This window comes from Bombyx mandarina, chromosome 25 (genome assembly GCF_030267445.1).
Source record: "Bombyx mandarina strain Sakado chromosome 25, ASM3026744v2".
Lineage (NCBI taxonomy): Eukaryota > Metazoa > Arthropoda > Insecta > Lepidoptera > Bombycidae > Bombyx > Bombyx mandarina.
The window spans coordinates 545,179-560,342 of NC_143231.1; the positions used below are offsets into that span (position 1 = coordinate 545,179).

At 35.9% G+C, this 15,164-nt stretch overlaps 1 protein-coding gene across 8 annotated transcripts in view; it reads left to right on the plus strand.

Annotated features, from left to right (window-relative positions):
- pasilla (RNA-binding protein Nova-1-like protein passilla) overlaps positions 1–15,164 on the plus strand; it is a 90,222-nt gene that overhangs the window by 25,970 nt on the left and 49,088 nt on the right. For 5 of the 8 annotated variants that reach the window (XR_016325382.1, XM_028186337.2, XM_028186332.2 and 2 more), the window contains one exon: positions 5,450–5,596. Coding sequence is in view for 7 of the 8 variants with exons in the window: in XM_028186337.2 (XP_028042138.2) it covers positions 5,450–5,596 (147 nt within the window). In the remaining variant the exon portion in view is untranslated. The remainder of the gene's footprint in view (positions 1–5,449; positions 5,597–15,164) is intronic. The other 3 variants (XM_089738413.1, XM_028186336.2, XM_028186333.2) reach the window with 1 other exon arrangement.

The window sequence follows — 15,164 nt, forward strand, 5'->3', positions numbered from 1 at the left end:
TAGAGGCTGATATACATATAATAATAATTCGAGCTATACGGGGGCGAGTAACTATAATAATATTTAAGGGTAAATGTCAATGTATACAATCAAAACATTGACATGTGTAAATTCTACATGCGAAAGGTTGAAATTTAAATGACCCTGATTGTAATGTAGATTCGATTTGAATGTCAAGAATTGCAATTTACATATTTGATTTTTTGATATTTCATAATAACGTCTACTTCTTGCGTTATATATACAATGTATAAAACATACAAATAAACGGTAAATTATTCTACTTTAAAAATATTTATACTCCACGTGGCTTTCCCTTTGAAGGCGCTTTCAGCAGTCAAAGAATCTGCATTCATTAACCTCGAGGCATAAGGCGTGTCAAAGAGAAATGAAACTTTGCCAAGTTCTTTGTGGAAGAGAGCTCTCCTCCCTAACTCCGTACTGATGCGCTCTGAAAAGTCTGGAACTTTTACCTTAATGACGTCACTTTAATCTTTCACCGGATTAAATGTGTTTCGAGTTTAATAGCTTTCAACTTTCAACTATGGCATATATCTGTTAAAATAAAATATAATTATGTTAATGGATGTAATGCACCAAGGCTTATGGGATAGAGGAGGCTGCTGTTACATGGCTGAATTATGGCATTAAAGATATATTGGTGAAAGGCAGCCAATTGTGTGAACACATTTAGTAATTCGATCACCTTGCGCGCCTTTCTCGGTATTCCTTAAAATTATAACTTTTGCAAGAACGAGTTGAAGGTATCTCCTCCTCAGCGGTAAACAGGAACATGACTAAACCCATAGTATTGATTATGCCCATGAACATCGTTAACTACTAAAGAACAGATGGTACTTGTTATATAAAGGGAAGATTTTCCATTGAGCGTTTGCTCACTGGATCTTCTGTGGATCGCGTTACCGATCCGGTGGTAGATTCTGCAAAGCACTGCTCTTGCTAGGGTCAGTGTTAGCATCACTCCGGTTTGAGCCCCGTGAGCTCACTAGTTAAAGTTACCCTGAAATAGCCTCTCAAGGCTATCAGCTTAGGTAGGAATAAATAAATTGAACGTCTAGGTGCCCATAGAAAGATCTATCTATAAAGCGGATCATCGCAAACTGCACGTGTCGAAGCCAAGCAAGTAACAGAACAATGTCACGAACTCGTCACAAGCCAAGTATATTTCTAATGTAACATTCGATTTGTTGCACCGGCCGTCGTTACCTCGCTGTGTCTCGGCAAGGTTGCAGAGACTCGATATCATAATGTTTATAATGAGATATCGTGAATAATGTATGAACGAGACCATGGTATGAGATTTTAAACTGGTTTTGTTTCCTATATGGCCTTTAAGGTAGGATGGTAATATTATCAGTCTATCGTTTGTCGACTGTTTGAATTGTGTTTAAAGGCAATCTCACAGACCTGCTAGTGTTTAATTAAACCAGTACAAGAGAACTGTAGAAATCTCGATAGGCTATCGTATTTATTAAAATCAATAAATCTAGTTAGCGAAGAACATAATTACAATAATACACTCTATTCGTAATTCCACCTGTCATGAATGTTTACATGGCTCTTTAAGGTGGAAAGATGATGGAATGTTTTCTATCCCTTTTCCGCACATATTAAAGGAATACTGTGTACTCGATCTTTGATGTTGTCACTCACAATAGTGCCCTCTATGTTCGTTTCGTGTTATTTAATTTAATGTTCATTGATTTTTTATATTATCTTTTTATTGTCACGAAGCATTAAAATATTTAGTTAACGTGTCCATTTGTATTTATTGGCTACACAATCTAATTTAGACTTCGTTCTTAAATTTTCAAGTTGAGTGGCGGTATTTATATTCATATCTATGGGCTGAAACGCACAATAGATCTGCTGCTGTGATTAATTAACAACCTGAAATTTTTATTCTAAAGTACATCAATATTCGTGTTAGCAAATAGAAAACTGATTTTTCAATACTTTAAAAATGCTCGTTAAAAATTATTTGGCGTCTCTCCATGTATTTTCTTGACAGTTTGTATATAAATTGAATGTCAAATTCCTAACAGAATTGGACTGCCGTTGTTGGCTTGTCGCAATATTTCTCAGTGGGCCCAACTGCCCGATCTCTGGCCTAGATTAACTCCCTTTCATTGTGCTCGAACAAAAAGATCTATCCGCGCGGTTATAATGCAATCTTATGATTTTCTTTGTCAAAAGGATTATTCTTTTCGTGGAGGATAGAAACGTTTTAATATAAAAATAAGTTGCTTGTTGTTCTTCGTTATAATGCCGGTCTCCAAAAGAAACTTAATACTGGTGTCAGAATTTTATAAATGTCTTACTCATATGTCTTCATCTTGTTAGAATTCTTCATTGCTGAACTTCGTGCACCGGACTCTAAGTTTATTTTGACAGTTTTATCTAAAATCTCTTCTATTTCTTTCGGTATCTCGACGGCGATCGTCACATAGTCTAGTGAATTGTTGATGCGACTAGTTTGGGATAGCCGCGAAGTAGTTTCCATTTAATTTTGCTAACAACCTCGCATTATCTATATACCGTGTATTTGAAACAACACATACGTATAAATATACTCTTTATGAATTGTCAATTGTGAAACTTTTGTTGTTCTTTAAAGTCTGTGGTCAAATTCAGAATAGATTGAATATTGTTTGTCTTTAATAATATTTGTCTAAATTGTAGTCTTGTGTAGTAGTGAAATCTGTGATTATAGAAGTATAAAAATTGTCTTTGACAATAGAACCAATAAGAATGTTCAAACTTATAATTTCAACTAATTATAGTCGAATTTCGACTACTGCGGGGACCACTAGTCTACTTAATTCTCTGTTACTAGCATGAGTATCGGTGGAATTTGAATCCTTTTACTCGTCTGACAGTGTAGGCTAACTCGTGAAATGAGAAGAATTTTTAATACTTTGCCATAAGTCGAACGACCTTTGACGAATCCGAAATTGTTCAATTTGCGTTCTTTGACATTCAAACGAATTGGAATTCGAATCTTTGATATTGGAATAAAAATCGGTCGATACCGTGAATCTCGTGTATTATGATTATGTAATACAAGACTTGTAATTTTGAAGTTGTCGTGGCTTAAAGGATAAGACGTTCGGTTCAGTCTCATCAAGCGATGTATCGGTGTTCGAATCCCGCAGGCGGGTACCAATTTTTTCTAATGAAATACGCAGCTAACAAATGTTCACGGTTGACGTCCATGGTGAAAAAATAACATCGTGTAGTAAAAAACAAACCCACAACATTATAATTTTCGTAATTATTGATGGTAGGACGTCTTGTGAGTCCGCAGAGGTAGTAGGCACCACCACCCTGCCACTTGCAAAAACTGAGACCTTAGAACTCATATCTCAAGGTAGGTGGCGGCATCAACGTTGTAGATATCTATGGGCTCCGATTACCATTTAACACCAGGTGAGCCGTAAGCTCGTCCACCCTTCTAAGCAATAAAAAAATGTATAAACTTTAAAATGGTGATGGGATGTTTCAAATTAATATTTGGAAAGCAATGTTCTTTAATAAGAGTAGTTTTTAAACTACTTGCCTGTAGCAGTAAAATTGTAACTTCTAATGGTTGTAAGGCGTTCATGAGTCGGTACGGAACCCCATCTTGCTTTTCCAGAAGTCATGTATTTTGTTTCGAAAGGTGGGGGGCAACCATGACACAATACAGTTGTAACTTTGAACTAATGTCTCAACTTAGACGCTAGCATTCACGTTATGATGTCCATATGTAGTTTCCATTAACCACCTGACACACGAGAGAAACCCTGAGTAAGTTAGCTTAATTCTATAAATCAAAAATTCAATACATTATGAAATGTTTTTTGTTTTGTTGTTGATATTGTGATGCCTTTCATTTTGAATGACAAAACAAAGCGGGGCTGCCCTGACAATGCGCAGGTTCCTCTGGTACCGGAGGCAGTCCGTCAGGTGAACAGCGCTCTTTAGCTCCGTCTCGAATGAGGTCAAACGAGACGCCCGCATCATTGAGATGCTGCGGCACAATTGTGTGTGGGATGCCCTAGTTTCTACACATTGCGGTGTTAGTTCACAGTTGTTAATGTTTTTATTACAAACTAGCTGACCGGGCAGACTTCGTAGTGCCTCAATCGATAAATAAAAGACTTAATCTTTTGTATAAAATAAACTTAAAACAAACAAAAGGAATCCGTCCGACGGGGGACACATCGCAGGAAAAACAAAATTGTTATTTTTATTTTATTCCGAGTATTTTCATATTTATCTAGCTTTTAAACCTTCTCTGGACTTCCACAAATAATTCAAGACCAAAATTAGCCAAATCGGTCCAGCCGTTCTCGAGTTTTAGCGAGACTAACGAACAGCAATTCATTTTTATATATAGAGATATGTGTAGTTTGCACACGATCGGGGTTTTTGTCAATGAAATCGCAATTCTCCGGAGCCCGGAACATGATTTTCCAGGGACGAAGTTAAGAAGAGAGTATGTTGCCGATATTTTTGAACCTCTACGTATAAATTCAATCAAATGCAAACTTGTTTGTGATAGCGAACAAGAAACCCTTTGAAAACATATAATATTTCCTAACCAATCGAATATGTTTACGGTCTTCCCGAGGGTCAGGAAAAAGATTTGATTGCTATTATTATTACTGTGGTGGTTCATTTATATTTTATTTGGTCGACGATTCACATAAATGAAATATTAACGATTTCTACATGTTTACCGGCAGAATTTTTAATGCAGTTAGTTAAACAATGATTTGCCAATCAACCTGCAAGCTATTATGAGTTCTGATGTAAACAGAATTTTTAATGCAGCTAGTTAAACAATGATTTGCCAATCTTCCTGCAAGCTATTATGAGTTCTGATAATTCCATGATAATTCCGAGTGACCGTTAAATTTATTAATTAATTAAAATAAAATATCATGTTCATGGAGATATTGGAAGAGAAATCTAAGTTATTATTTACATATTTATAAAAGTTATATATTTGCCTCTTATGATTAAAATCTATAGATGCAAATGTATATTCTTAAAGGTTCTTATCATAACCAAAACTCGGTAAACACAATTGTTGATTACGTTGCTACTGAGTCGTATTATGCACAATGATCATGAAATATAATTTAAATCGCTTTTGAATTAACATGTTCATTATTTTCATATCATATAATTCACCGTGACTCTCAAAATCTGATTAGTATTTATTTCAGGCCAATTGAAATTAACTGAAAAGAAAAATCGAGCACAACGAATCTATTTTTCAGTTTATTATTCTGAAACTATCATTCCACTCGATGCTAAGTCATTGTTCACAATAAAAGTGTATTTACTATACACAATACAGTTCTCTTTTCACAACCAGATCGATTGTAATGTTTTTTGGAAAATTTTCAATGTACTGATTTAAATTTATGGTCGACAGCAGTGGAGCCGACATACCACTTCAAGGTACTGGTGCCATCGATGGTGGCTGGCGCGATCATCGGCAAGGGCGGGGAGACCATCGCTCAGCTGCAGAAGGACACAGGGGCCAGGGTCAAGATGTCCAAGTCGCACGACTTCTATCCTGGTAAGTTTATAATCTTAAATTGTTTTGGCTTCTTGAATGTTTTCAAGGAGTTCTTTGTATTGTGCCCGGTCTAATGTGAATATGGCAAGATACTTCGAATAAGAGACACAACTTTCACACCGAAACTATTAATAGGGTAGTACCTATAAAGTTACCGTTTTACAATATTGGCTATTTGGAAACTAATTTATGTATTGCTATTGATTCGTGATTTTCGCTACATTTGTATCAATTTTCATCATTAGGGACACGAAAAATTATGGAATACGAGTTCCATTCCGGTAATAATGTCCCACAAACAGCTCACAACATTAATGACGTGTAATACAGTACAAACGAACGCAGGATTCAATACTTTAGAGGCAGTATAAAAATCCTTTGAAAGGCTCTGTGGCGGTGGCGACTTGTATTTTCTTCAAGAAAGGCATCGAAAAATTACCACTGCGCTGGCAGAGATCTTTCCATGCGATGGGTGCATATTTTCTTGGATAGAAATAATAAAAAAATTACTAACATCTTGTTAGAGTAAACGGAAACTTCATATAGACCCAATAATGGTATGCTTGGTTAAAGTTTTTCATGGTAGGCTTGGCTCTACTCCTGGGTTTGCTACGTCCATGAGCCACGGCAACCACTCAATATCAGGTGGCCCGTATGCTGTCTACTAGAGCAATAAAAAAAAATTAGTATTAATGCTTTTAGCATTATAGCTGTGTTGTGTGCTCCTAAAAGTTTATCATCATGTACATAGTATGTATATTTGAAACCATTCCACTTTAATAAACTCTGAGTTTCTCGAAGAAAATGTTTTTCAAAAAAACATTCAATCGTCTTTTACTGTTTGTTTTTCATTTGAAATTCTGAAGAAGAAAAACATTCTATAGTACACGAATCTTTGTTCAGCATCGCTCCGGGGAGTTCTGGAACTTGTTGCATTATTAATACAATTTCTAGATTTGATATTTTGTTTACATTTTGCTAACCACAACCTTCTTCGGTTCACTAAAACAAGTATTCGTATTTTATTTTGTGATTGTTTTGTTGAAAATAAGAAATAGTGATTATAAAGTATAAGATGCGCCCGATATACTCGTGTCGAGCGATGCGGTTATGGCACTTTTCGAATTCGTGATACAGGTACTGTTTTTTAAAAAGAAAATAGCAGCAGTACTTAGTAGAAGTAGTATTTAACTCATGTTCACGAGAAATTTTGACAATGAAGGATTAACATGATAAAACAAAAATCGGACCAACAAAATTTATAAATTTGCTGGCGTTAGGGCTTAATTCAATCCCGCACGGATTCTACAGGATTTTGTATGGACAGACGGGACATTTTAGAACCAATGATCTTAAGAAAGTTTTTTCCATTTAACGTATGAAATTCTAAAAAGAACTGGTTATTGAAAATTTCAAAGCGCGACCTAGCTTTCCATTCAAGTTGGAATGAATAAAAGTACCAGAGGGGTGATTAAGGGGATATGCCTTTTGTGACGGTGGCATTCAAAAGTCGTTTGCCTTATCTTAAAGACCCGTTGTTCCAGTTTCTGATAGCAGGCTTAAATTTAGAGCTTTCCGTCCGATCCAAGACACGGATCGTACTATTTCAACGTGGAAATTGGGTTACGTGTTGAGAAGTTAATCCGCTTATCTTGATTTTGTTCGTTAGACTAGTGGAAATAGAGAAATACGGCAGATATTAATATTTTTATTTGGGCAAGATGATTTATTGGATTAGATTACTTAATATTTAATGTAATCCTTTCACACCAAAAATATCACCGAATTTCAAACCCCTTTACCAGTTCCCTAAACAGACAGCTCTCCGCTGAAGTTAATTTCCTGTTCAGTATAAATATTTGCATATAACCAGATTCCGAGAGTACGGGTCAACGTTATAATATATTTGCATTGTTGTTTTTGGCACTTATCTTGTGTGTAGAGAGCAGCGGATGTAGACCCTGTTTCATTTTCGTTCTGTGTGTGAGTGTATTGTGTGTGTGTGTTTCGGTTAAAAATAATTGAATGTTTTATTTTTAGTGCTTCTTTATTGGATTTTGTGTAAAATTAGATGTTGACTTTTGTGAGTCGCTTATGAAAGTTTTTCATTAGCAAAGATGAGGATACTTGAAAAGCAGTGTTAGGAGTATTGGAAGTTCTATTAAGTTTACATTTAATATTTTGCATTGTATTCGTTAGTCGCAGATAAGATTTACGGTACTTTTACCGCTTGATTTTGATTATTATTTTATAATCACGTCAGATGTCTATGAGCGCACTGTAAATTGTCTAATGCTAAACTTATTATAAATTAAATATGTACGTAATCGTACGTAAAATATACAATTAATGTAATACCCCAATTATTAAATTGTTGACGGTCTTATATAAGCTATAAAAAAGAAGTTTATTAAGATAGCTTGAATCTCTACATATTTTCTTAGATATCTTCTTCTAATTAAGTTCTGTTAGTGGTTGTGGTTGCAATGATGATGCACATATAGGGATCCTGGTTGATTTAGATAAGGAGCATCTAAATATATCCATACATAACATGTATCAAAGGTAGAGAAATCTTGAATTGCGTTCACGAGAACTCATAGCTGTTGTCAATTTGTTAGCATTTCTGACGGCATGGGCGGATGTTTATAATGATGATTAACCTGCTCGCCATTCGGAAATTGATTTTACGATCAATATTTTGGCTAGACTAAAACCTAACATTCAAACCTGGGCGCTCCTACCCATTTAGCATAAGAGTCTATTGCTTACGTCACTGTTTCGCACAGTTCTGCGGCAGTCCAGGCGAGGCGTGTCAAGGTCCCCCGAAGCTGGGGTCTTCGATTTGCACAACTGTTTTGTATAGATTGTAACGAGCCACTGTAAACATGCGTTGCGTTGAAACTGTACAAACATAGGTTTATTAAATGTAAATTTCGACTGCCTTGTGTGAGGTGCTTCTGAATTAGGCAAGTATTTCTATAAAGTTATACCCTAATGTGCTCAAGTAACGTATACAAAAACAAAGATCTCAGTTTGCATTGAGGTGTACCAATGCTCTTTGCTAATTATGGCTTCAACGCAAGGGGTATAGACATCAGCATACCAGGAACAAAGGCAACTCCGTCAGCCGGATGGTCTTTGAGTAGAGCTGCGCATCCGGTTATAGTATTGTCCGCGGAAACTTCTTTACCTTGTTCGGGTTCTGTCTGAATCAGGCGTCGGGCGAGAGTGCAGGGGGGTCGCTTAACTGGGTGGGTCTTTACCATCTTCGATCAAGTCCCATGTCACGCCCCCTCCCCATTGTAAGTATTGGCAAATATATTTTTCGGGGTTGAGGATTGGATCATGCAGGCCCAGCTAATGGAAGTAAAGCACTCATGTCACTTACATGTACCATACTCTTATATACGTACATTCCGTGTCCAACAGCATTTATCAATATAGATATATTACAGCGAATCTACATTTTCGACCCTCGTTGATTATACAGCCTTGATACACAATACGTTCCGAAGCAATTAACAGTTTCATTACTACTTCACCAATCATTGTTGAAACGTGACCCGAATATGGTAAAAAAATGTAATGAACCGTGAGCATTTCGTTCTATTACTTTCAGCGAAACACGTGGGATTCTGGCCTCTTGCAACTGGTCAAGTACCCTCACTATTCACTCGTTTCTGTAGAACAACTTTTTTGTTTAGTATGTTCTAGGCTTATAGGCTTCAACTTCACATTATGGTCAGCACCATTCCCGTTGCAATGTCTTGTAGGATTTGGTAATTCCTTATGCTTATGGATTAATGTGATTTAGTTTGGTCGTCGACAAAAACGAAAATATACGATGAAATTTTGAAATTCCTTTATTTTCGATTTATCCTAGTTCGGTCCCTAAAGCGAGTGTGACCTTTTCAGTCAAAAAGCGATTAATCTTGTTCAACCTGACAGCTTTACGCTAACTCCACCATTACCTAAATCTATTCGTGAAGCCATTGAAAACACGACCTTTATTAAATGTTCTCGGCTTAGTAGTGCCAAGCGCGTCCTGCCTATTAAATCTGAGAAATCCTGTTTTTGGCTTAAAAGCAGGGCAAGGAAGACGGCCTTCTTTTTCATTGCTGTAAATGGGTTAAAGAAACATATTCTGGGCCCGTACAAGTAAAGATACTACCAAATTGCCATTCCATCTTACTGGAATGCCGTTATATGGTCGGTTTGAACGCTATTGAGTTACATCTCGTAGTTAGTGGCATTCCATTGTAATGTACTGTTTCTCAACCACCTGACATACATGACATACCGCTGATGGAACCTAACGGATGGGAGAGTAGCAAAATTGCGTCTGCAAAATTTAAATTCGCGCTGAAAGCCGAATTAATTTATTCAATGAATTTCCACCAAATTGAGTTTTTTCGTTGCGAAAATTTAACCCTATAAATAGCGCAGTCTGTAATTAGTGATGTTCATTAGACCACAGAGCACGGATGACAGATACGTCATTCCGCGGGCTTCCTGCCCTAATTGCGGCGGCCGCGTAGCCTAGTTCAGAATCTGAGGGGAAATAAACAGGAATACTTTGTACTTTCCGATTTATATTTAATGCTCTGTTTCGTCTATTAAGGTCTTCATTATTCTTTGCGCTTGGAGTTTTTTTTTCCACTTTGTGTCATTCTCCGTTGTGAAAGAGATTTTTTTTCGTATAATTGAAGTACTTTAACGTAAAATGCTTTAACAATTTAGTTAAGAATTTTCTTTAGCGAAAATCCAAGACTTAATTAATATAAAGAATGTGGGCTTGAATGACAATAGGTAACACAAAAGGAGGTTTATTAATTAATTAAAATGGATTCCTCTAGTAAAATAATGATTGAGAATAGAACAAACTGTTGCTTTGAGAAGAGACTTACAGGGAACAATAACTTTATAAATCACTTCAGAATCGTTAAGTTACAAACCTTTTAGATCGGTCTTGGGGGTAATAGGAAATATAGTTAAATAACGTCTATCAAAAACGATTTTAACTATTTTGCAATATCAAATCTTAATTTAAAAGAGATTGTTCGATCGCTTTTTTTGTGATATATAAGCGAATTATATTTAAAATCATTAATTATATAATTACATCATAATTATTAAAACAGCAATCACAATGCACCATTTTATATATGACTACGTGTTGTGTACTAGTGTGTATTAGTGTGTAACGGGTAGCTCTTAATTGGCCCCAAATGACGTCACACGTAATGCAGAGTAGTGTTTAGTAGAATTTTGAAATTTTGCAAGAAAATTAAAAAAATAAAAGCTCTCCAGTTTTGGCTCTCCTATTTTGAAATATGGATAGTGCACATAATGCAACTGAAGTATGAGAAAAACAGCGAAATTTTCCCTCTACGCACACTTTTCCGCGTCCGTCTTTAAATTATCAATTGCAACGTATTTTACAGCTAATTTCAATATCGCTTTTTCAAAAACGTTTTATCTTTTTAGTAATATTGGATACAATAATATGCTTATCTACACGTCGTCAAACACACTTACCTACTTAATATAGTGTTACCGCAAAAGGAATTAAAAAGTAATCGTGACTCAGTCTTCAAACAACAAGTGCTTGAAGGAAATACATGCCACGAATTTTACGAATGTCGTGAAATATTCATTTATTAAAAAAAAAAAATAATATTTTTACAGCGAATTCGAAAAAAACAAACTTCACATTATTAGAACTTGCGCTTCTAGGCACGGCCCGTCCTAAAATATGAAGTGTTCGCAAACAGTCGACCGCGTGTCTGTTCTTTCAGGCTGTGCACATTGAGGCCGCACCTGAAATGGAAAGTGCTAACGAAATGAGAAGTGGAATGTTTATCGATTTTATAACGTTAGAAGTGGACGAATTGAAAGCGAGCGCGAATCGATATAATATGAGGGAGAGACGGCTATGGTTTTAAATCGTTGTTTTGATTGTACGTATTATAAATTTTGTAGGAAAATCGGACAATGTACTTCACCGCTATAGGTCTTAGTAGATAATGCGGCTATCAATCGGATCGGTCCCGGCAAACTCGAGTTATTCTTACCACTTTATTTTCTTCCTACCGAAGAAATAGCATACAAGCATATGGCCATATATCTGATCATCATTAAAATGTGTTAAATATTGCTCTTAGTCACGCTGCCTACCCCTGAAGTTTGTTCCCAAACCTCGTTTGTAGAAGGACATGACATAAGTTCTTGGAGAGAGTTCATTCCAGAGTCACATAACTTGAACGCTTCCGTTCATCTTGAGACAGGAGTGTCAAGACTCTATTGATGAATTCTCATGTAATTTATGTGCTTTGTGTATATTAGTGATGTAATAATATATATCTAGCATCTGCACCCACTATTTTGTTCTGCATTACCCTCGATTGATCTAGTAGAGAATTATGTTGGTTAGTTTACCAGTTCCCTAAAAAGGATGCAATGCAAACAAATAAATGACTTCTCGTCAGTAATGGATGTAACAGTGAGCCCGGGGCTAACAATACATCGCTCGCACCCAACAATGTAAAATATGTACGATGACACGAAATTGAATAGCTAATTCATTGTAATAACTAAGTTTATCTAACATTATATCTGCTAACCTGTTTCGATGGCACAACAACCACCGTATAATACCTGTTCTGTATTTTAACGTGCCTCAATGTGTACATATGTGTAAATAAAAATAAATAATATACAAGTGTTTTGCTGCATTAAAAAAATACATTAAGTACTTACCTACAGTAATTAGTTATGACATTTCAATATTGGGACGTCTGCTGATTATCGATTCGCAACGGTTGTTATCGACGTATGCTGTTGTTTAATAACTTGTTAATTGTTTACAATAAAACGTCGAATGCTATTGTGGATTTTAAATAGACGTTTTGTGGGTAGGAATTCGGTTAGCGATAAACGGGAACTTGAGTCTTGTCGTTATGCTTTTAAGTTCTATTTGTGCTCGGCGCTCCTATATGTAGAGCTGAGGTCACAACCTACCCGGTTTTAAGTGTTTACCAGTGTTCAGGGAAATTACAACAGGAATGCCACCATGCTGTCATATCGGGACGAAATCTCAATTATCATCTTTATTCTCCACTGTATATATACCTCTCCCAATTTACTATATAGTCTTCGGACTCTCCTCATCTATATTGCATACTGATACTTATTTAGTACCAAGTGTGATTTCTTGTTTAGTTAACATACCTAAATATTTGTAATAGGAAAGATATTTGGTGATATAGAAACAAAACAAATACACTTTAGAGTCCAGGAGCTAGACATGTGATAGGAGATAGCTTGAAAAATAAAAATAATTTATTAAAATATACCAAAAAAAATTCAAATCCCATGTCTCCTAAAAATATTGTTAGTTACTCGATAAGAATGAATTACGATAACCATATTATTGACCGGGACATGTTAACACAAAAAACTAAGGTTTTTATTGATCTCACATTCAAAAATCAACCTTGACACGAAAAGCAAAAGTGTTTTTTTCTTGAAGTCATAATATAGCGGTATAGAAGAAAAAAAACACGAAATTAATATGGCCTTGACGCGTGCTGAACAGATCCGGTTAATACATCATTATCGTGTGATGTAAACATTAGTTTAACGCCTATCGCGGTGGATGGTTAGTGTCGGATGTCTAGAAAAGGTAGAAATGTGTTAGTTATGCGGTCGAAGCGTGTGGCCCTGCTCACTTATATCTAATAATAGTCACATTATCTTTACGATACGTAAATGAATAGTCCTTTCGACTATTAACCAGAAAATACGGCCATAAGCTCCTAGGCTCCTCGAGCACTTACCACTGTTTTCCTGCATTATCATCATCATGGTCGGTTACTCTTGACAGAGCAGGCGTAGTCATGTGGGATCCTTGTTTTATGAAAGCCTTGGCAGCTGTCCTCCATAGTTCGCGAACTGAGGCTTGGCGCAAGCTCTCCTTAAGTGGGGTTTTGGTAAGAATTTTCACTTGATCAGTCCATAGTAGTAGCTGTATTTTTACCGATTTCCCTTATTACCCAATTCCGTATCTTAATATTGGATAGGTGCAACCATAGATAATACATATATAAATTAGTTATAGATTAGCAACTCAAGCACTCAACAAAAATGTTTACGGGCATCGGCCACTGGATGGCTTCGCTGCGATTAGTTTCTCATTGCTCCTGTAGATGGCAGTAACATATTACCTATCCTATATTTTATTTTTAATGAAGAATTTTGTAAATATTTCAGAAACCACAAATTGATAAAATGTAATCAATTTCTCTATAAAAAATAAAGACTTGTATGGTTTATTAATTTCATACTTTCTGTGTTTAGTTAAACAATAATGAATTGCCTTATAACAGTATATAAGTTTAGGGGCATCCGCTACAAGATGTCGCTAGTTTCCATACAATTCTTTTTTGTCTTAAAGTATCGCAGTTCCAGGGCCCTGGGTTACATCCCACTGGTTATTTCTGCCATAAAATCACGCGTATTCTGATTTGAAAGACAGTGATTTGCGTTTTAAGTGCTAATGCATTTGAGACTTCAATGTTACGTCTCAAGGTTAGCGGCATTCACGTGCTTGTTCGCGTCGTTGACTGCTTAACGTTAGGTGTTCTGTCAATATAGTTCTTTTTTTTAATTCTTTTATTGCCCTTGTAGGCAGACGAGCACACGACCCACCTGATGGTGAGTGGTTACCGTCGCCCATGGACTTCAGCAATGCCAGGGGTAGAGCCAAGCCGCTGCCTACCGCAGTTCGTTAGTTACCTACGAGCATTATATTAGTGTAAGGCCCACCTGATGGTGAATAGTCGTTGTAGCTCAAGGACATCAGCAATGTCATAGCGAAGCGACTACCTAGACTCTTCAAACCTAGTTTGAAAGAAATATTATTTAAGGATATAAATAGATATAAGTTCTCGAGATCAGGATCAATTTAATTGAAACTAAGACGAGGACAGAACTATGTTTTATATAACATTGTCCACCGTATAATGGCAAAATGTGCACGCGCGCGACCTAAATAATTTTCGGAAATTTGAAGTAACCAGAATTTGAGAATTACATTACCATGCACACGTATGATAAAAGATTAAAAAGACTACTGCTATTTATCATTTCGATTTTAATGTAGTAAAATCTAATCAAAATTCAATAATAAAAATGCCGATGTAATTTTGCACACGAAACAGATAATATGAGAAAGGATAGGTGTGTTTAAAATTGTCCGGTTTTATATGTATGCTTATTATGTATAATTTAACAACCTTGAAAAGTACTTTTTTTTCTTTTGCCAAACAAGTTATCATAGCTCTAGATACGTTATGATTCGAAAATTATACAATTTTGCTTTTAAGACTTTAAATAAGAAATGGCATCTTCATTTGAATTCTACTCACGTGTTGGCAGTTATATAACATATTCGCTGCACCTTAGAAGTTACAGACGTACGTTAATGTTTTTCTCAAAATTCATATTTATGGTACATATATCCAACGTGAGGTTAACCTCAAATGGTTATATTTACATTACAACG